Source organism: Malania oleifera, chromosome 12 (assembly GCF_029873635.1).
Source record: "Malania oleifera isolate guangnan ecotype guangnan chromosome 12, ASM2987363v1, whole genome shotgun sequence".
Lineage (NCBI taxonomy): Eukaryota > Viridiplantae > Streptophyta > Magnoliopsida > Santalales > Ximeniaceae > Malania > Malania oleifera.
This window is the reverse complement of record NC_080428.1, coordinates 14449647-14471062: the sequence shown is the minus strand read 5'-3', so window position 1 is coordinate 14471062 and position 21416 is coordinate 14449647. Positions and strand designations below refer to the sequence as shown.

The 21416-nt window shown below is 38.6% G+C and overlaps 1 protein-coding gene across 1 annotated transcript in view; it reads left to right on the top strand.

Annotated features, from left to right (window-relative positions):
* The first annotated feature begins 232 nt into the window (after positions 1 to 232).
* The window catches only part of LOC131145204 (glyceraldehyde-3-phosphate dehydrogenase GAPCP2, chloroplastic), a 32661-nt gene continuing 11477 nt past the window's right edge, over positions 233 to 21416 (top strand). The window contains exons 1-6 of the mRNA XM_058094349.1: positions 233 to 645; positions 5389 to 5483; positions 5602 to 5654; positions 5734 to 5772; positions 11883 to 11983; positions 16468 to 16580. Coding sequence (XP_057950332.1) covers positions 556 to 645; positions 5389 to 5483; positions 5602 to 5654; positions 5734 to 5772; positions 11883 to 11983; positions 16468 to 16580 — 491 coding nt within the window. The 5' untranslated portion in view covers positions 233 to 555. The remainder of the gene's footprint in view (positions 646 to 5388; positions 5484 to 5601; positions 5655 to 5733; positions 5773 to 11882; positions 11984 to 16467; positions 16581 to 21416) is intronic.

Genomic DNA, 21416 nt, shown 5'->3' with positions numbered 1-21416 from the left:
TATTTTTTCTAGAAAAATTCGAAAAGAAAAAGGGCTTGAGGTTGGTGGGGGGCATGTTTGTCCTTCGCCAACCTATATACAGGCTTGTTAACGTGGCGAGAGATGATAGGTAAGCGTACCAATTGTAGCGCAGTAACCGAAGGAATCTCCAGAAGCATATGCTGTGCTGTCCACTGGTGGGAGGCGGGCTGGGCTACCGAGCCTATAAAAATTAATAAATAAAAATACCAACGTGGCTATCGAGGGCTCCACGACGATTGGCGACAAACTCACCTACGCGATGCTCTGCGTGGTTTTAGAGAGAGAAAGTGACACAACACAGTAGAGAGAGAGAGAGAGAGAGAGTGAGAGAGAGAGATTCCTAAGAAACTCCGCTCGAACTGTGCTTTTTAAATGCTCATTTCGTTGTTATAGGCTTGTAGCGATCGCAGTACCTTAAGAAGGCAAAGGGCTCCTGGTCTTATCTAGGGTTTTCCTCTTTCTTACTTTTGCTCTTCTCGTTTTGATTCCCTCCAGAGTATAGAACCGAGCGCGGAGAAGAGCTCGCATCTTCCAATGGCGTCCTCTTCTCTCCTAAGATCCGCGGCTGCCACCACTTCTTTAATCCAGCAATCTCGTTCCTCTGGTTCATCTGATCGATCCAAGGTTTCCTTCTCAAACGCGCCTCCATTTTCAATCTATTTCTCGCTCTCTCTGTTTCTTGATCCATTTTTTTCTGTTTTTGGCTGATTTCAGTCACTATTCTTCTTTGTTTTGGCTGATATTACTTTTGGCCATAGCTCGAGGACTCTGTTTAGTCCGTGAGAAAACAGACGGAAGGAAATGAAGTTATTATTCCGTCTTACTGTCTATGGCATATCCCAAAAAGAGAAAAGTTCAGCTTAACCTGATTTGAATAAAATTTTCAAATGCAGTTTTTGGTTTCCTCAGGTCTTGAAACCTGGGGAAAAAAAATATCAAATAGAATATTTTAGGTTGTTTCTTTCTCTTTTTATATTTCTTTGATAGCACTTTCTTGCCAAAAAAAAAAAAAAAGAAGAGGAAATTGGTATATTTATTATCTAGATCATGTTTCAAATTGAATTATTGTATTTTTGGAAATCATTATGTTCGGTGATTTGTTGGTGAATGAAGAGGGCTTTAGAAGTTACCTGAAATGTTATGGAAACATGCACCTTATAATGTCAGCCTGAAATCATCAGTTGATCTCCTTCCTGGTTCAAGCTTTGTCAAATCTCCTATAGTGGTCCTAAACAAACTTCGAAGGGCTGAGAGGGCTACTTGAGCCCTCCTTTGTGTTTCCATGCTCCTAAGTGTACATTAATGATGGCTTTAGAGAGAAGGAGGGATGACAAAAAAGAGAAAAAAACATGTGGGAGAAGAGAGGAATCACAAGGGAGTGAGTTACATGCTATGCTAGAAATATTGTGTACGATCTTATAGTTTGTGACCCTTGGATTACATGCTAAGCTAGCAATATCCAGCTTTAACTTTATTTCATAGTTTTAAGTCACAAAGGGTATAAGATGGAAAAGGGCAGCCCGCTGCACAAAGCTCCTGCTTATGCAGGGTCTGGGGAAAGGGCAGGTCATGATGGGTCTATTGTATGCAACCTTACCTTGCATTCTGACAAGAGGCTATTTCCATGCCTCGAACTCGTGACCTCCAGGTCACACAACTACAAATTTACCATTGTGTCTAGGCTCACAAAGGGTGTAAGAAATGGCATATAATTTTCATGGGGCTCACATAGTCATTAAGTGGGGATTCATTCTGTCATCGCCTATTACAGTTGTCTTAGAGCACATACAATTAGAAATGTATGTTATGGTGGAGCTCCCATTCAACGGGCCATGGCACTGCCCAATGTTGTAGGTGCTATAGGTGCTCCTTGTTTGAGCCACTTCAATTCAACAGCCACTAGAGTGCTGATTTAGGTATTTAGCTGCTCACATTTGACCTTCAATGGGCTCTAGTTTGAGTCACTTCAATTCCACATTCATCTCTTCATAGACTTGCTAAGGTGACTCTTTTGTAATGGACATGATTTTTGCAACTGCATGCAAATGAAATCACGCTTGCTATCTAAGCACCATTATGATTTATTTAGCCTCATCATGCTTGGTACCTCAGCACTAGGGCAATTGATTGTATTAGAGAGATGATCAGAGCCTTGTAACATTGCAAATTCATTCCTACTAGTATCACTTATGCAACTACAAAAAAGGATGGACAATAAATGCATAATGCAGAAGATATGCAACAACTATTCTTGTCCATGACCAAACAGTATAAATGAATTAGATTCTATATGGGCCAGGCACCTCACACTTCTTTGGAAAACATATCAATTTTTAGGCTCTATCGACTAATTAGCCAAGCACATATTTAATATAATGAACACACCTTTGCCCCAAGAGTGATGTAGGTGCTAGATTTTGCTGCTGCCTACAAAGCCAGTGAACGTGTAACAAGTTCCACATCCATCTAGGCAATGCATTCTTATGCAGTGTGCCAAATTAAGAATCCATGTACAAAAACTGAGTCATAGACAGATCTATATTTGTTTCTCTTCTTATTTTGCATCAGTTTGTTGAAAACTTTTTGGGTTCAAGAGGGGCATGGTGTGTAGGTTACAGGCACTTAAGCGTGTGGACATTGAGTGTGAATTCCGGTGTTATCCCAAGAGGGGGGGGGGTAAATTGGGTATTTTTAAAATCAAGTCCTTTAAGTTCTAATTTTGAAAACTATCAATTACAAACTTGCAAGCTACCTAACAACTAGCTCAATGTTTCACAATTAATCAATTTAATGTGTGTCTTTATCAAGCATACAATTTTACCCAATTACTCACAAATGTATCAAATGTTCAATACATACACAATAAGCAGATAATTTCAATGCAAGTGGAAATTAAAAAGAGTTAAGGGAAGAGAGATGCAAACTCGATTTTTACGAGGATCGGCCTACCCTAGCCTATGTCCTCACCTTGAGCAACCCACTTAAGGATTCCACTAAAAATCCGCTCCTTTAACTGGGACGGAGCTTTCCTTATAATCTGCTTCTTACAAGAGGCGTAGCTTCCTTCTCAACCCCGGTTACCATGAATACAATATAAATATTACAATTTCTGCAAAACTCAAAATGCTTCTAACCAAGTTAGTCAGTACAATAGAAATTCTAGTACATACTCATATGATAAAACATGAAGCTCAATGAGTGTGTAAGATGTTTTCAATGATATTTGTGTATCAACAAATATATGATCTTTGTATATAGATATATGGATATATATATGACAAAATATCTTCAAAGACCTGAACACAAGTCAGTATTTTTCGACCTGATTTCTCAAGGCAATGTATTTTAGAATCCTTAGGATTTGCTTATTAAAAGTTTTTGCAATAATATCATGAAATGAAATCTCTGTGTAAAATATAAACTTGAATACCTGTAAAAATTCAAACTTTGGCAAAAGCCTTTCTCAAATAAACTTTTCAAGTACTAAAATAAGGATTTTTCTTCTCAATAAAAATATTAGATATAAGAGTTTGAGAGAAGAAAAACCTTTGATATATATATTGAATCCACAAATAAATTACTTATTGATCAAACCTCAATCACCACGAATTGCTTGCAAGATGTGTAGATGAATGCTCTTTAAAGAAAAACTGAGATGATTTGCCCAAATAATATGATTGCAGTAGAGTGGTGGCAAAGTCTTTGGAATGGAGGCACACTTCACACAAGATAACAAGATTAGTCTCTCTAAAGTGTTTCTTCTTGTGTCTCTAGGGTTTAGGGTATGTTTAAATAGTGTTCTCGCATTAGATTAAGTTCTGGCCATTGGATCATGAAGATTAAACATTAATTTGTCTGTATTTGCGCTGGAATGTCGTTCTGCGTTGCGACCTTTGTCGACGAGGCCATAAGTTTGTCGACGAGAACATTGTCTGAACTTTTTGGGCTCTCCGTATTTTTTCGTCGACGAGAGAAAACTGTTCATCGCCGAGTGGCCTTCATGAGTTCGTCAACGAGGCCATGGGGTTTGTTGACGAGGCCTCTATAAATTTGCCTCTAAAAATTTATTCAACTTAGAATTAATGTAAATGAATCTTTCATGAAATGCATGAGTCCTAAGGTCAGTCTAGGGAATATTTGAGCTTCGAATTATATCATATGACATATGTAAATACATTTAATTCTAAATACCTATTCCCATTGAAGATCTTGAAGTTGAAATTTTGCTTCTTCGTCCTTTTATTCCTCTAGTTCCATGGATTGAGCCAAGTGATATGTACTTTAGGTTCCTCGTGGTTTCCATATCAAGCTTACCGTTCGTGCATTCTAAATCATGATCCTATTCACAAACTCAATTGCACAGGTCAAATACCAAGTGATTTGTCATTATCAAAATAGGATTGGACTCATAAAGTTAACATTGAGGGTGATCAATAAAAAATATTGGATCACCCTATATGTAAATCTAAAGATACTAAAATAGTGTTGAAAAAGAAGAATAAATCATAACCATGGGTACTAAAGGCTTTAATTATTATAGAAAGAGGCTGAATGCATTTTGTGAAAAACTATTAGCTTTGATATCATAGAAGGAAGAGGATGTAGAAGTTACCTCAATCAATATCGGTACATGCATTTGAGAATGTAAGTTCCGAATCTTTGATTGATCTACCTAGTCATTCAAGCTTTGTTGAACCTCCTATTGGAGCAAAGGCTACCAAAGTTTTGAGTGTTTCCATGCTTCAAGACCTTGAGTACATACTACATACTACGTAGATGGTGGCTCAAGAGAGGCGTGAGAATAATCTAAAGGTGGAGAAAACAAATTGTAGGAGAAAGGGAGCTTGAGGAGGAGAGAGAGATAGTCACAAAGGCCTTCAATGTTAATCCTCTAATCTCTATACCTTTTAGGCCATGACCTATATTTGCAATATGGAAAACCAAATCCCAATCAAACTAGGTTTCCATAACTAACCTGGGAACTACTTCTTAGATTGAGTTTACACAAATTTTAATCCATGTAGGAGAAGTCATATGGATATCACCCATGTGGATGCTCATTGAGTTGGGTCTATTGAGTTGAGAACATATTTCCTGCATGTTATTTAAATGAACTTTTGAAATGGCATTTTTTTACATTGACAACTAAAATTGATGCATTTAAAAAGTAATAAATGCTAAAAATGCATTTCATATATATATATATATATGTATATATATATTTATAATCATATATATGTGTGTATGCATGTATGTATGTATATATGTATACACACACACACATTATCTCTGAGCTTTGTATCAGTGGTCTCTCTCACTCTCTCTCTCTATTGCTTGTTTTCATTTTTGTTTCTTATTCTCTTTCAGGTGTCATGCATTGGTTTGAATTGGAACCTGAATTCTTCAAAGATTCAGAAAAGCACTTTTAGTGTTGCTGCCCGTTGCAGTTCATCGTCCTTGCAGTTCAGTGTTCAATTCCCTCTGTGTGTGCGGCGCACTTTTTTTTTTTCCTTAAGAGTTGTGCTCTCTGCTTGTACTCATTTCTTACATGTGCTACTTTTTTGTGAAATGCAATGCCAGGAGTATCCATACTGTGAAGGCTACAGCTACGGAGATGCCTCCAACCATTCATAGTAAGAGCTAAATTTGCTCATACATACCAAATAAGGCATATGCACATGCTGATATACTATTCTGTTTTCCTTTGTCTAGAATTGCAAAACAGTGGAAAGACAAAGGTTGGAATCAATGGTATGTCTTTTTCCTAATTTTGCTTTGTTGTGCTTATTCTTGTACCTTGATACTGTGTTGCTCTATTGCTCTATTTCATGGTTATTCTACAGAAATCTATCATCTCTGTTAGTTTAGTCATAGAAATCATGGTTTGTATTGTGGTCATTGTGGGGTTAAAAATGATTTGTGTTCTCGGGTTGAAAATGCTGCGGAACATGCTGATGAAAGTTTCAACTGCATTGTTTCATTGAAAGGTTCATTCCTTGAAGAATGGAAATCTGTAGTTTATTCATTGTTTAGGGCTTTTGAAGAAAAATAGGGATTGAAGATTTGGCCTTGCATAATTCATCTTGTACAATAGTATAGCTCATTCTGCCTCTTTGGCTTCATAAAAAGTTTGATGAATTGGTAAAGAAGTCATTTGTTCCATGTTTTTGTAACTAGTTGTGCTGTCTTTGTTTGTATTTTGATGTTGTCAAAACATGGAATTCTAATTTTACTTCTCAACTCTTCAACTTCCAAGCATATTTTAATGCTGGCACCATCTATAGTTTTCAACTTTTTTGAAGCAAAGTTTCGATGATATGATACTTGTGTGAAGTGTTAGCTAGTATACAATAATTTTCTATCGGTAATGACAGCAAACTTCTTTGGCATTGTAAACTTCCTTTTTTTTTAATTGAATTTTTTTTGTTCGTTTCATTGGGAGGCTCACTGAGCTTTTTCTACAATTTACACAATGTACCATAGCTAGGCTCCATCTCAAACGAACCCCATCCCTTCCCAAGGTTTGAATGTGGGACGTCTGACATTGGATGTCTTTTCAAACTGTTGTGTTGTCCTCTGGGGGTTTAATTAGATTTCTTCCTTGCAGTCAAAGAACATATCTTAATACGGATTATGAAGCTGACCTGCCTTTAACTTTGGGTTTGAAATAACTTGGAAATGTTTATTAGCACTTTAGTTAAGAAGCCATTTGTTTCATGTTTTGTAACTAGTTGTGCTGCCTTTGTTTGTATTTTGATGTTGTCAAAACATGGAATTGTAATTTTATTTAACTCTTCAACTTCCAAGCATATTTTACTGTTGGCACCATCTATAGTTTTCAACTATTTTGAAGCAAAGTTTTGATGATATGATACTTGTATGAAGTGTTAGCTAGTATACAATATTTTTCTATCGGTAACAATAGCAAACTTCTTTGGCATTGTTAACTTCTTTGTGTTTTAATTGAATTTTTTTTTTCATTCCATCGGGAGGCTTACTGAGCTTTTTCTACAATTTACACAATGTACCATAGCTAGGTGTCACGGTCCGCCTTTTTCACACCGTTGTGAAGGGCCGTGCGGCGCTAGCTAAAGCACTCTTGCTTAACTAGGCAGCCTATCGTTTACCAACATTCATACACGAAGCACTTTCATTAACATTCAATCAGATAGCAGCGGAAATAATAATCAATTCATGAAAGTCGTGGCAACAAAGCAGTAAACATTAAAGCAAACGTAATTCATTAACAAATCCTCCGTTGACATGTTGTACTTAGCGAGGGAGGCAAGTAGGCTAAGCACGTTGACAATTGCTAGTGAGTTTTACAATGATTGATGAACACTCACCTTCCCCTAAAGAGGTTTTTATGTAATTATCATCCTGCCACTAGGAAACATCAAAGTGACCGAGGAGTCATACTGCCTTATTTGGCTTACAAAGACTCTACTAGCAGAAATTAACCCTACACTAGTATTTACATGATGGAAACCCATCCCAAGCACACGAGATAAGCGGTCATAGGCAAGCATAATGCCCTGAACAAGCTTAGCCCGTGACATTCTCCCCCACTTATGCGGTCGACGTCCTCGTAGACTTTTGGCGATAGGTACACTTGAACTTTGTCCACGAATGGCTTCAAATCTTCCGCAGAAATCCTGCTGATTTCTTTATCATCAAGGCACTTCCACTTCAGTAGGAACTTCTGCCGCTTCTTCCTTGAGGATAGGAACTTTCTGTCTACAAGGATCTCTTCAACATCATGTCTATCAGGTTGCACTGTCTTCAACTCTGCGTTGTTTGACTGACTTCTGCTCAGGTCGTTGGTGTTGGCGTTGAATGGCTTGAGGCAATTGACATGAAATTGCGGTCTTCTCTCCTGATCTGCCCACTTCTTCATCTGCTTAGAAGCTTTCTCTAGATAGGCTTGGGCAAACTCTGCATTCTTTCTCCCTTCGCTGGTGAAGATGTACGCCCTGGGACTCTTTCATCTGTATGGCGCGCCCACTGTGTGAGGTAACAACGGCAGCTGGCCTGTAACAAGCTCAAAAGGGCTCTTGTTGGTTGTTGAGTGCCTTTGGGCATTGCCACAGAACGGAGCCACATCAAGTAGTTGCACGCTATTCTTCTGGTTGTCATTGACACAATGGCGCAAGTACTCATCTAGTAGCTCTCTGAATCTCTTCATCTGTCTGTCTATCTGTCGGTGATAACTCGAAGAGATGTCAAGATGTGAACTGAATATCCTGAAAAACTCTGTTAAGAAGTTGTCAGTGAACATTAAATCTTGGTCACAAATAATAACTTGGGGAACACCCCAATGTTTCACAATAGTCACGAGGAACAATTGTGTCGTCCCCTCTGCCGAACAGTACTTTGGTGCGACCATGAAAGTACCATACTTCTTCCGCTCCCCCTTGTCTTGTTGGCAAGTGAGACAAGTTTTGGTATAATCAACCACATCATCCTGTGTGTGCGGCCAATAATACCTCCCCAGTAGTCCTGTCATTGGAGTCATTCTCCGCGAATACCCCTTAATGAACTTCCTATAGTATCTAGTAAGGCTAAGAAAGGAACGCAACTCCTTCACTGTAGTGGGGATCTTCCGTTCTTGAATCATCCTTACCTTCTCCATACCCCTCCGGATATGACCTTGTTCAACGACTTGACCAAGGAATTTGTTGCTCCACCGAGTGAAAGAGAAATTCTCATTCTTCACATTCAGACTGTTTCCCCTCAGCCTGTCGAACACCTTCCGTAGATGCTCTTCATGTTTCCTCTGAAACGACACCGATGCTCCCAACGGTGTTTTGGAAGGGCGAACACATCCCGCTTCCACTTCATCAAGCTGTTTCCCCAACTCTACTATCTCTCCAGGCGCAATCCAACATGTCCTTTTAGCAGGTGGTTTCACTCCTGATAACAACTCGATCTCTTGCTCCACAGTCCGTCGTGAAGGCAAATTTTGAGGCAGCTTATCCGGCAACACCTCCTTATCCTCATCCAACACCACTTGGATGGTCGTAGGCTCTAGCTCTTGGCCTACTTCTTTGTCTACCACCTCCATGGTTAGACGTGTCTGCTCACCCTGACCCAATCCTTCATTGAGTTGTATGGCCGAAAGGGACTTCCCTTCGTCTCCTTTCATTGCAACAACTTGCACCATGCACGAGTGATCTCCCATCAGACATAGGGAACCAGCCGAAGGCATCAGCACTGCCCTTGTCCCCATTAGGAACTCCATTCCTAGAATGACTGGATAGTCATCGAATGGCACCGCTGTGAAATTCGCATGACCTTCCCACCGTCCAAGCTTTATAACCACTTGCTTGGCTACTCCCAGAGTAGGCTGGGCTACAGAGTTAACTGCTTTCACGCGTCCTGTATCCTTCTCTAAGGATAAGTTGAGTCTCCCTGCTTCCAACTGCGAAACAAAATTATGAGTAGCTCCTGTATCCACCATAGCGCGAGTACTCTTCCCATCTATCCTCAAGTCCACAAACATTAACCCTCTTGCTCGTGTAACTTTTGGTGTTTTTGTCTGCTTTTCCAATGCGTTCACCAACCGCACTGAACCCACCCTCGGGGCATCATCCTCTTCCCCATCGTCTTCCACTGCCTGTTCTACAATGGAAGCCTGTAAGGCATTAAGTGATGCTTTGTGAGGGCACTCAAAAACTCTATGAGGACCTCGACACAAGAAACACTCAATTTTACTCTTCCCCTTTCCATTGGGTGTGTTGAATCCTTGAGACGACGAAGCTTCCTGTGAGGTTGATGATTTAGAGTCGGCTCCCCCACTCTTGGGTTTGCCATTCTTGAAAGATTTTCCACTATTTCCCTCTCCGCCAAACCGTTTGGACGAAGCGGTCTCATCACCAGCGTAGTCTGTCAAGCGTTCTGCAGCCGCTTGTGCAGTTGACAAGTCTTGAACCCTTTGCCTATGAAGTTCAGTTCTTGCCCACGGTTTCATCCCCTCAAGAAAATAGAACAACTTGTCCTTCTCCGACATATCCCGAATATCCAACATTAAAGCAGAAAATTGTTTCACATATTCGCTGATTGACCCCGTATGCTTGAGATCTCTCAGTTTTCTCCTTGCATTATGCTCAACGTTCTCAGGAAAGAATTGGGCCTTGAGCTCTCTCCTCAAGTTTGCCCAACTATCAATTACACAGTTTCCATTTTCAATTTCTCTATACTTGGTACGCCACCACAGTTTGGCATCACCAACCAAGTACATGGTCGCAGTATCCACCTTTGCCTGTTCTGAGGCCATCCTCACAACGCGAAAGTACTGCTCCACATCTAACAAGAAGTTTTCTAACTCCTTGGCATCTCGGGCACCCCTATACGTCTTGGGTTCTGGCACCTTGGTCTTGCTAACTCCCGAAGTGTTGGAGTTCCCCATAGCAAGAACCATCACATTTACCTTTGCATCCAGATCTGCCATCCGGGCTTGCAAAGTTTCCACAGTGTGGCAAAAGTCCTCTGACATGTCGCCTATCAGACCTGCTTGATGTTTTTGTGATCCCATCACTTCATCAACAAGTTCTCTCATCTGGGCCACCTCCGCAGCCATAGTGTTGGTTGTTTCCTCAACCTGTGCTTCCAGCACGCTGATCCTCTCAGCATTGTTTGGTGTCATGGTCACTTACCAAAGCTTCCCAAATCCAACAACGAAGGCAAACGAATTCACGTAGCAACTCAACCTTGGGCTCTCCCCAAGTGTCACCGACTTGGCTCTGATACCAAATGTCACGGTCCGCCTTTTTCACACCGTTGTGAAGGGCCGTGCGGCGCTAGCTAAAGCACTCTTGCTTAACTAGCCAGCCTATCGTTTACCAACATTTATCCACGAAGCACTTTCATTAACATTCAATCAGATAGCAGCGGAAATAATAATCAAGTCGTGGCAACAAAGCAGTAAACATTGAAGCAAACGTAATTCATTAACAAATCCTCCGTTGACATGTTGTCCTTAGCGAGGGAGGCAAGTAGGCTAAGCACGTTGACAATTGCTAGTGAGTTTTACAATGATTGATGAACACTCACCCTCCCCTAAAGAGGTTTTTATGTAATTATCATCCTGCCACTAGGAAACATCAAAGTGACATCAAAGTGACCGAGGAGTCATACTGCCTTATTTGGCTTACAAAGACTCTACTAGCAGAAATTAACCTTACACTAGTATTTACATGATGGAAACCCATCCCAAGCACACGAGATAAGCGGTCATAGGCAAGCATAATGCCCTGAACAAGCTTAGCCCGTGACACTAGGCTCCATCTCAAACGAACCCCATCCCTTCCCTAGGTTTGTGTCTCTGTCTGACATTGGATGTCTTTTCAAACTGTTGTGTTGTCCTCTGGGGGTTTAATTAGATTTCTTCCTTGCAGTTGAAGAACATATCTTAATACAGATCATGAAGCTGAACTGTCTTTAACTTTGGGTTTGAAATAACTTGGAAATGTTTATTAGTCCTTTATGCAAGCATATTGCAGGTGTGAGCATTTTCTTCTTTACTTGGAAAGTTTGTTTTCTGTTACCAATTGAATCCACTGAATTTAGCCAGTATCCATAATGAATATCTAGTTTATTAGCTCTCCAAATTGGCATTGGTTTTAAGTCATCCTTGCTATTCTCACTGTTTTTTGGCTGTTAGAATATTGAACGGTTACTCTGTTCAAAACATTTTGTCCAAAATATAATCCATTGTCTAGGGAATTTTCTTTTACTTGCTTACTTATAATAATAAATTAATATGGGTGATATCATTATGTCAATTTTAGTTGATTTTAGTTGCGCTTTTGGTAGTTAAAGAACATCAATGACAAAGTAGGGGAGCTGCTCAACTCATGCAGGTTTTGGTCGGATTGGAAGGCTAGTTTTACGAATAGCTGTCTCCAGGGATGATATTGATGTTGTAGCAGTCAACGATCCTTTCATTGATGCCAATTACATGGTAAGGCTGAAGGATTCACTACTCTGAATGTGCATGTGTTAATGTGTGGACATGGCACTTACTTGTCCCTTCATGAGACATTTACTGTACAAAACAAAAAGACAAGTGAAAGACACTGCATATTTTTTTTATTGGTAAGATAACAGGGGCAAGGGGAGGGGAGGATGGATTTGGACCAATGACCGCACCATGCACATCTATTTATTGTACATGTCTTTCAGTGATATTAATGGTACAAAACTGAAACATGCAAAAGAATTGAGAAGTTATGTATGCAATGTATAATTATGGAAGTCCTAGTTTCGGTTTTTGACCCACAAAATGGTAAATATGATAGGCGTGAGAAAGAATTAAAATATAATGCATGGAACTGATAATTTTTTATTTTTAATCAGCGAACATGCAACTGATAACTATTGAAATCCGAGTTTAGTTTCCAACTCAAAAATATTTTAAATATGCTAAATAAGACATTAGACCCCTAGAAACATCAAGCTATGGTAGTCAGTAGGGCTTCAAACAAACCAAGCTGCTCTTGAGCGGCTTAGGAGCTTGTCTCGGTAAGGACTCGTTGAGACTTTTTCATAATATAATTGAGCGATTCCCAACCCTAATTTTTTTTAAACAAGTCAAATCTGAACTTGAGCAGCCTTGACTTGTTTTGGCTCGTGAATGGCTCAATTATGAGCTTGGTTTTGTGTTTGTTTAATAGGCTTGAATTAGGCACATTTATGGGCTCGTTTAATAAGGCTAAATTAGGCTTGATAGACTGTAGTAGGCTTAAAAGTAGGACTGTTTGTGTGTGGGCTAATTTAGCTCACAGATTCTATAACCTGAATTTAGTGATAGGTCAATGCCTAAGGTCAATAAGCTAGCTTGGTGGGAGGCAAAAAGGCTCTAAGGCAGTATGAGCCCCATTTCACCTTTTTGCCAAACAAAACCTAGGAGCCTCTCGCCTCATAGAGGGAGAGGTTCCAAAAGAACCAAACCATTTATGGGTATCTCAGTAGATCGGCTTGGTAAGAGCTTGTTAGCTCATTCATTTGCATAAAGAGCAAGCTTGAGCAAGTATGTTAAAGCTCGTTTTGAGCTTGGCTCAAGCTTGAGCTCGTTAAAAATTTAATAAACAAACTTGAGCATGGGAAAGCTTGGCTCAGCTCAGCTTGTTTGCAGCCCTAAATTAGTTACAGAAGCATTTTATGCCATTATACTGCTGTAATGCTAACCTGAAACTAGATAAAACAGTTCATTGCAAGATGCATTTCTCCCATATTTGAGAAAGAGTGGGTCAAGAAACATTTTATTAGCAAGCTACTGGGCAACTGACATAGATGTAGAGGAGTTTTTAATGGTCCTCATATTGTATGTTCTATACATGATTTTGTCATAATCAAATGCTAAAAGGGAAAAAAATTGCAAAAAAGCAAAGGTAGCTCAGTAAATTAAAGCTCTTCCAGTCATCTTGAGAACGAGTCAAAGGAACTCATGTAGAAGCACTAACTACTCGAGACTGTAGTGAAGCTAAAAATACTGCTTTATCCCAAACCAAAGGAAAGGGATGGGAAGTATCCCCAATTTTTTAAAAATTCCTCTTGAGCCAAATACACCACATTGCAGAAAACAAAGCAGAGTCTCATTAAAGTCTGCAATCCTTCCTATGCCCAAAACTCAATAATAGAAACCACTCCATAGAATTTAGGTACACCCAACACTCCTCACTAATACTAGAAACAAGAGTCTACAACCTCTAAACAGATGGGCAATGTAGAAAAAGGTGAGCAAAATTATTTGTCTCTCACTCTCTCTACTCACAGAATGCATATGACATAGCCCTATTAAGAGTGTTTGGTGTTTATCCTATTGAGACACACATTAAACAAACACCTTAACTTTAATAGGGAACTTGACATTCCAAATAAACTTCTCTAAGAGGGTAGGACTATTAGGAGAACAATGCATTTTGTGTATGGAAAAGAGAACTTGACACAAGGTAAAAATGGAACTCAAAGAATTGAAGTCAGCCATGAACGGTGGAAAGATTATATAAACGTGGAAAAGTAGCACAAAAAGGAACACCCTCTTACTACAAATCCTTCCAAAGTTGGATTTTAGAACAATCCCCATACATGTAGTAGGAATGATTTTCCTACCATCTCTTGCCCTAGGCTAATGAAATCTTTGAAAAGGTAAATGAGAATCCTAGACAAAACAATGTAAGAAGAGAGTAATGCAACCACCTGAAGAGAAACACCTATGGTTCACTCCTTAAAAGGGTAGCCCAACAGTAAGGGCGAGCTTTTGGGCATACTGACAAGTTGGACGTTTTTGGTTTGATTCTTTGTAAAATTAACTTGTATCTAAGTGGATAATGCATGGCAGAGGTTGCTGTGCTTCGTTCTAGGAGGTAGCTGGTCAATTTATAGTTGGATCCCGTGGTTGCCTAAAGGGGGGAAAAAAGAAGAAAAGAAATACTGCATGTTCGCTTATCTAACCTTTTGGCAACTTTCTTTACAGCAGGAGCCCAAAACGTAGTAGCAGAAGGATTACCCTAGAGGGAGACCTAAATATCTCATAGGACACTCTTGCACATTTCAACCTGCTAAGGAGATAACAACAAACATCTTGCAGAGTCAAGCTTGAACCAACCAAACTAGATTTAGACAAGTGAATCCTAAGACCTAAAATAACCATAAAACAGTTAAAGCATTTTTTAAACCCTCAATGTCATTCAAATATTGTATCATTTGCAAATTGACGAGACACAAAAAACTCCTGCTTGCATGCTAAGCCCCTCCATAAAACCTAAAGCCTCACACCTAGAAAACAGCCTACAAAAGGTATTAACGAGCATTAACGACCAAAGAAAACAAAAAGTAGGGGACAAATGATCACCTTGGCACAAACCCCTTGAAGCAGAGAACCAATTTTTATGTTGACCATTAACATTCACTAAAAAGAGGGAAGAGAAAAAGCAACTACTAATCCACTTCCTCTGCCTCCCCCTAAACACTTTGTTATGCAAAACTATACAAAATAACAAACTCTATCAGAGGCCTTCAAAATCTAACTTTAAAATGACCCCCTTCCCATCCCTTTTTGCATTCTCGGAACTTCGTTAGCAAATAGCAACTAAAGCAACATCTCTAATGTATCTTTCTCAGAAAAAAAAAAACATCTAAAATGTACCAACCTCCGACAAACACTGCTTGGGAAGGAGAAATGTTGAACTCAAAACAATGCACAACTTCTTGGATAAAACCTTTGTCAAAATCTTATACACAATGGTCACCAACCAATTGATGTGTAATACCTCACTTGCTTCCATTGATCTTTCTTAGGCAGAGGAGTAATAATAGTAGAATTAACGCTCTTTCCTACGACCCAATAGTAAGGGTGTTGCATCCAAACGTAAAGGTTAGAGGTTCAACTCACAAATATAGCATCTATAGTATGGAGGTAAGAATGCATAGATCGTGCCCTCATGGTGTGGGAGCCTTGTGCACTGTTCCATTAGCACGGAATTCATGAGCAATCCTCAAAAGACCATACTTTATGACATCTCAACAACGAAAGAAAAATAGTGAAACCGTTTGAACCTCGAACTTTACCCTCCTTTATACCCAATAGGCCAATATTGCCACCTTTAACCTCTTATAGAACAGGCCTTCTCAGCCAACTGCATTTATTACCCTCCAGTCCAAGCCCTCAATCATTGGCCTAAAAATGTTTTCCTTCAAAAACAAACCCTTACAGAAATGATAATCTCTTCAGTAATAACCTATGTATCATGAACAATATAACTAGTATTCACACTTGTTAGGCACATGTTTTCATTGTTGCAAAAGTGGAATGTAGTGACACATGTTTGACAAGGGGGTTAAGAATTTTCAGTGGTTCATGAGTGGATGATTTTTGTTTTCTATTTTTTTCATTTTATTTAGAGTTATGCTTATAATGATATACCAATTCTTGCATTTTTATTTGCAGTTGAGATATGTTGATAATCATTTTTTATGCTTTACATTTCGAAAGTTTGCAGTTATTTTTTTAAAAAACTAATGTTAGTGGTTGTTTGGTCTATTATGATTGGCTAGACTTCTAAATTCAATCTAAAATTCCATTGCAAATTTTTAAGTGATCTATTTATGAAATGTCATATGGTTGTCTGGTTGAGTACATAAATATCATGGATTCTGTGCAAAATGAGAAATTGGTAGACATGAATATACATGTGCAACCTCCCTCCCTCCCCCCCCCCCCCCCCCCTCCAAAAAAAAAAAAATCACTTTGAAGGCTTGAACATACAAACATTGTGTGTGTAATTTTGTGTTTATGACTCCAGACTTAGACTGAAGTCCATAATTTGTGAAGGGAAGTGATATGCATAATTGTGCATGGCTATTTTAGTATATTAGGGCATGAACGGTTGTGTACTGTTTTTATCCAGGCTTATGTGTGTATACTGTTTTTATCTTCTTATCTAGGCTTACATGTTCAAGTTTGATTCTACTCATGGAGTTTTTAAAGGAACCATCAGGGTCTTGGATGAGTCCACCATGGAAATCAACGGAAAGCAGATTAAAATTTCAAGTGCTAGGTATTGTCCTAGAAATCTAATGTCACAAACACACACAGACACAGACACAGACACAGACAAAGAGGTAGGATCCATAAAGACCTATTGTAGAATTTTATGTTTATGCATCTCAATAGGTTTCATGCAGTTTAAAATTTGATAACTCTTTGTTTTGGATTGTGTATAGTTTGATTCAGTTGGTTTCACACAAAATTTAAAACCAAACTGAAATGATAGAGTTTCCATCTGTGGCTCATTAAATAAAAAAAGCTTTTACAAGTTCAGTTTCAGCTTCTTTAGGTCCCCCCTTCCCAAATATTTTGGCATTTTGTTTTTTTGGTTGTTTTTTGTTTTTTATGGTTCTAAATGGGCTGAGAAGCCCAATTAGTTCCTGGTTGACATTTTTTTGACTTTACAATTATGTAATATTTTGTTGGAAAAACTTTTAAGTCTTAAATGACAGAATATGCAAAATACCGCATTATGTAAAATTGTGTGTATATGAATTATCTTATGCCAAACCTTACGTTATCTTTGACATAAACTTCAATTACATGTATACGTTTTCTTTGTTGAGGTCATATTTTTCATGCATCAAAATAACATCTCATATTGAACTATATTCATAACATCAAACTACATCAATATCTTCATTTAATTAAATGAGAACATCCAACATTTCCAAATAGTATTGAAGAGGTAAATCCACAATTTATGTTTTCATGCCATCATAAAAGTCCAAGCATATGAAATTCCAAAACAAAAAAAAAAACTTAAAATAGGCCCATGAGGTTGATTGACCTTCTAAGCTGCAATCAAAGTCATAAACTAACAGACATCCCAAGTTATCCAGATTATAAACAGCCAAGTTAAATAAAAAAGAAAGATAGAAAGAAATTTAATGTTAGAAAAATAAAATTGATGTTTCACAATCTCCAAAACAAAACATATTTTAATTGTGTTCTTAAATTCCAACTCCTTAGGTCTCCATCCAATCATCTCCATTCAATCATTCTTCAGTCTTCCTAACGAAATAGAATCAATGTAAAGTTGATCTGGGTCAACCATCAATGATTCACCAAAAAATAAATAAATTTAGATGTATGAATATAATTATTAAAACTTGATATTCATTGCTGATCCACATCCTATCAGCGCAACCTTTTTTGATAACATGGCATCAGAACTATGGTTGTGGTCTTGGGTTCTAGTCTTGTTGCTCGTTTTTATTGTGAGGCTCTTAAAAATTATGTTATTTCCTGTAATGGGTGTTCGTTACTGTTTGTTTCTCTCCATGTGCAATTGGTCTGCATGCACAAGAGAGTGTTAAAGCTTGATATACATTGTTAGCTTACAAGTTATCACCTTAAGCTTTTAAGTAAAGTGGTAACCTAACAATAATCTTAGTGACAAATGCCACTCCTAGTAACTTGACTTGTATCTAAGTCAACACAACAACAACCGCAAAAAACCAAGCCTCAAGTCCCACTAGGTGTGGTTGGCTACATAAATCCTTTTCTGCTAATTTATGCAATCATGGGCAATTTCCTTTGTGACTTGCATCTAGGTCAATCTTCTCAAATTCTAAATTGATTGAAAAATAAATATAAAAAACATAAATAAACTAACTATCCTTGTGACTTTTGTCATGGTTAATGGGTATTCCTGAATTTTGTTATCAATTTTGAGTACAGAAGGGAGGCTCCACAATTGTAGGAGTAAATAAATTCCTAAAACAATCAAGACTACAACTTCCTATGCTAAATGTTGATTTTCGGGTGCAACCGTAGATTTGAGGATGAAAGACATCATGTGCTGTTTGTGAAATGATAGGAAATCTCGGATTATTCACATTCCGTCATCCTAAACTATCCAATTCTTGATCAACCTCTTCCTAATCCTCACCAAGATACCTCTCAAAAATCACTTTTTGCTACCCCAATATCTTTTTTATGAGCTACGTTATCATCTTTATCTTTTGTGATTGTAGCTCAATATCTACCATATCACTTGAAGAATGAGAAGTAGATGTGGATTCATAATGTTTGGCACTAGATTGCTTGCCTTCTTAGGAAGAATAAAAGGCATTCCGTATCATTTAGCCCCAATTAAAAAGACGTAGGGGTGGTAAACATTTGACTAAGGCCCCACTTCAAATTTTCAAGATTCCCCCAATAGTCATCGTACTTTTGTTTAATCTTGAATGCTGTTTAATCTTACTCAAAGTCATCACTTTTGCACCAATCTTGTGATGAAGCACAAAGCATAAATCAAACAAATTTCATCAAATTGTTATGAGTAGTGTTTTAAAAGGCGAAGGCGTAAGGCGAGGCGTAAGCCTCAAGGCGTTGAGGCTTAAGCATTTTGGGATTGTATTTTTTTAAATAATTAATAAATAAAATCAATTTATATATAGTAAAAAAATGAGAAAAATTTTAGAACAATGGAGAAAAAAATAAAAATATAATTTTTAAATATCATATAAGCCAATTTTAGATAACAAACACAAATAATACATGTTCAAAAATAAACATGAGCATCATCCAAAAGAATAGAAAAAGCCAAATTAAAGTCATACACTAATTTCTAAGTATATAAAACTAAATGAACAGAGGCAGATCAAATTGAAGTGTCCACAATAGCTTGGAGGAATCGTCAGAGAGGGAGAAGGAGCTGGAGGAAAGCTATGGAAGCTTCGTCGAGTTTTCGGAGAGGGAGAAGGAGCTGGAGGAAAGTTACGGAAGCTTCGTCGACTTGTCGGAGAAGACTGGAGGCTTCATCTTGAGGAATCGTCGAGAGAGCAGAGGCTTTGTTGAGGCTTCAAAGAGAGACTAGAGGCTTCGTCGAGAGAGCAGAGGAGAAGAAGCTTCGTGGGAGAGGGAGGGAGGATAGGGTTTTAGTGCGTACGCCTTGAATTTGAGGTGTAAAAAGGTGAGTTTTTTGGCTTGATGCATACGCCTTCTCGTCTGAGGCGTACACCTTTGTGGACCGCTTTTTCACTTACGCCTTGGTGCGTTTAAGGCCAAAAACACCTCAAGGCGTGCCTAAATTACGACTTTCAAATCATTGGTTACGAGTCATGATTCATAAACAATGTATTGGACAAAATGCAAGGTAACCTCATAAAAACAACTATGAAAACCCATCCTCCTCACATTCTCCCAATCATCTCCCATTGGCTTCCTTCTCCCATCATCTCTCCCCAGATTAAATGCAAAGTTTCAATCTTTTGCTTGTTCCTCTAAATGACTCTGAAGTTTTAGGCTGTGTCTAGAGTCATATATATGGAATTCTACCTAATGGGCACATTTAGATGCAAATTTTATTGCTTGATTCGATGCTTGCATGGCATATTTCAAGCTTGCCAAACTCAAATTATCGAGTCTTTAACAAGCTTCGGACCATCATATACAGCTAGGTTTATGATATGCACAACACCTCATGTGGTGGAACTTGCCGTTGGACACACTATCACGTCAATTGTTCACCCTCCATTTAAATTAATGGCTGTATTATTATGTTGGTATGCAGCAATTTGATTTGTTTATTAGGGAGTGTGGCCTGAGAGATCTTCCTCTGAGTACCACTACTTTTACTTGGTCTGTTTGAGGGGAGGGGGGGGGGGGGGGGCGTGCTAGAGCAGTGGCTAGTAGATTGGATATATTTTTATTTTGTAGTGACTGGGAGGATGAATTCCCTAACCTCTTTCAAACTGTGCTCTTGAGACATACTTCTGACCGCTTCCCTATTATGCTGGAATCTAGTAGGGTTCCATGGGGTCCCACTCCTAGGCTTGAGAATATGTGGCTGGACCATGCTTCTTTTAAGCCCTTAGTGAGGAATTTGTGGGAAGAGGACATAGGGTCGGGTTCGGAAGGGTGTAGGTTTATGAGGGAGTTTAAACGTTTGAAGGAGAGTTTGAAAATTTTGAACAAGGAGTTGTTTGGGGATGTTAGAATTAGAAAAGCTTGCATCTTAGGTGATCTGAATTTTCTGGATAGAAAGGAAGAAGAGACTAATCTTTCGGAGAGGGAGGAGGCAAAAAGGATCTCTTTTAAAGAATGAATTGGAAGATGTGATTTTTAAGGAAATGAGGAGTTGGAGGCAAAAGACCAAATTTAAATGGATCAGAGAAGGATATTGTAATGCTAGCTTCTTCCATAGGCTAGCTAATTGAAGGATGAGAAAAAATATGATTAGAGAGTTGGAGGTCCTAGGAGGGAGAATTATTAATGATCTTGATAGGATAGCCTCTGATATTTATATATATATTTTATTTGAAGAAGAGGTTTGTAGACGTATGATCGAGGGTTTAGAGTGGAATCCCATCTCCAAAGATCAAATGCTTTGGTTAGAGAGACCTTTTGAGGAGGAGGAGGTGCAGGGGGGGGGGGGGGGGTAGTTTTTGGGATGGAATGGGATAAGGCTTTGGATCTGGATGGTTTTAATCTAGCATTTTTCCAGACTTCTACGATACTATTAAGGATGACTTGCTTAAAGTCCGATGAATTTTATGGGAATGGGATTTTGAGTAAGAGCATTAACTCCACTTTTATTACCTTTGTGTCTAAGAAATCAAGGTTCATTAAGATGGAGGACTTTAGACCTATTAGTCTAGTATTTAGTGTATATAAGATTATCGTCAAATTTCTGTGTAGTAGGCTGAATGCTATGCTTGATAAGACTATTCTACAGATTAGAGTGCTTTTGTGTGGGGTAGACAAATAGTGGACGCCAATTTGGTAGTTAATTAGGTGGCAGAGAGTATTAGGAGGAAGAAGAGGGGATTCATATTTAAACTCTATTTTGAGAAGGCTTATCACAGAGTTAGTTGGGAGTTGCTTGGACAAATTTTTT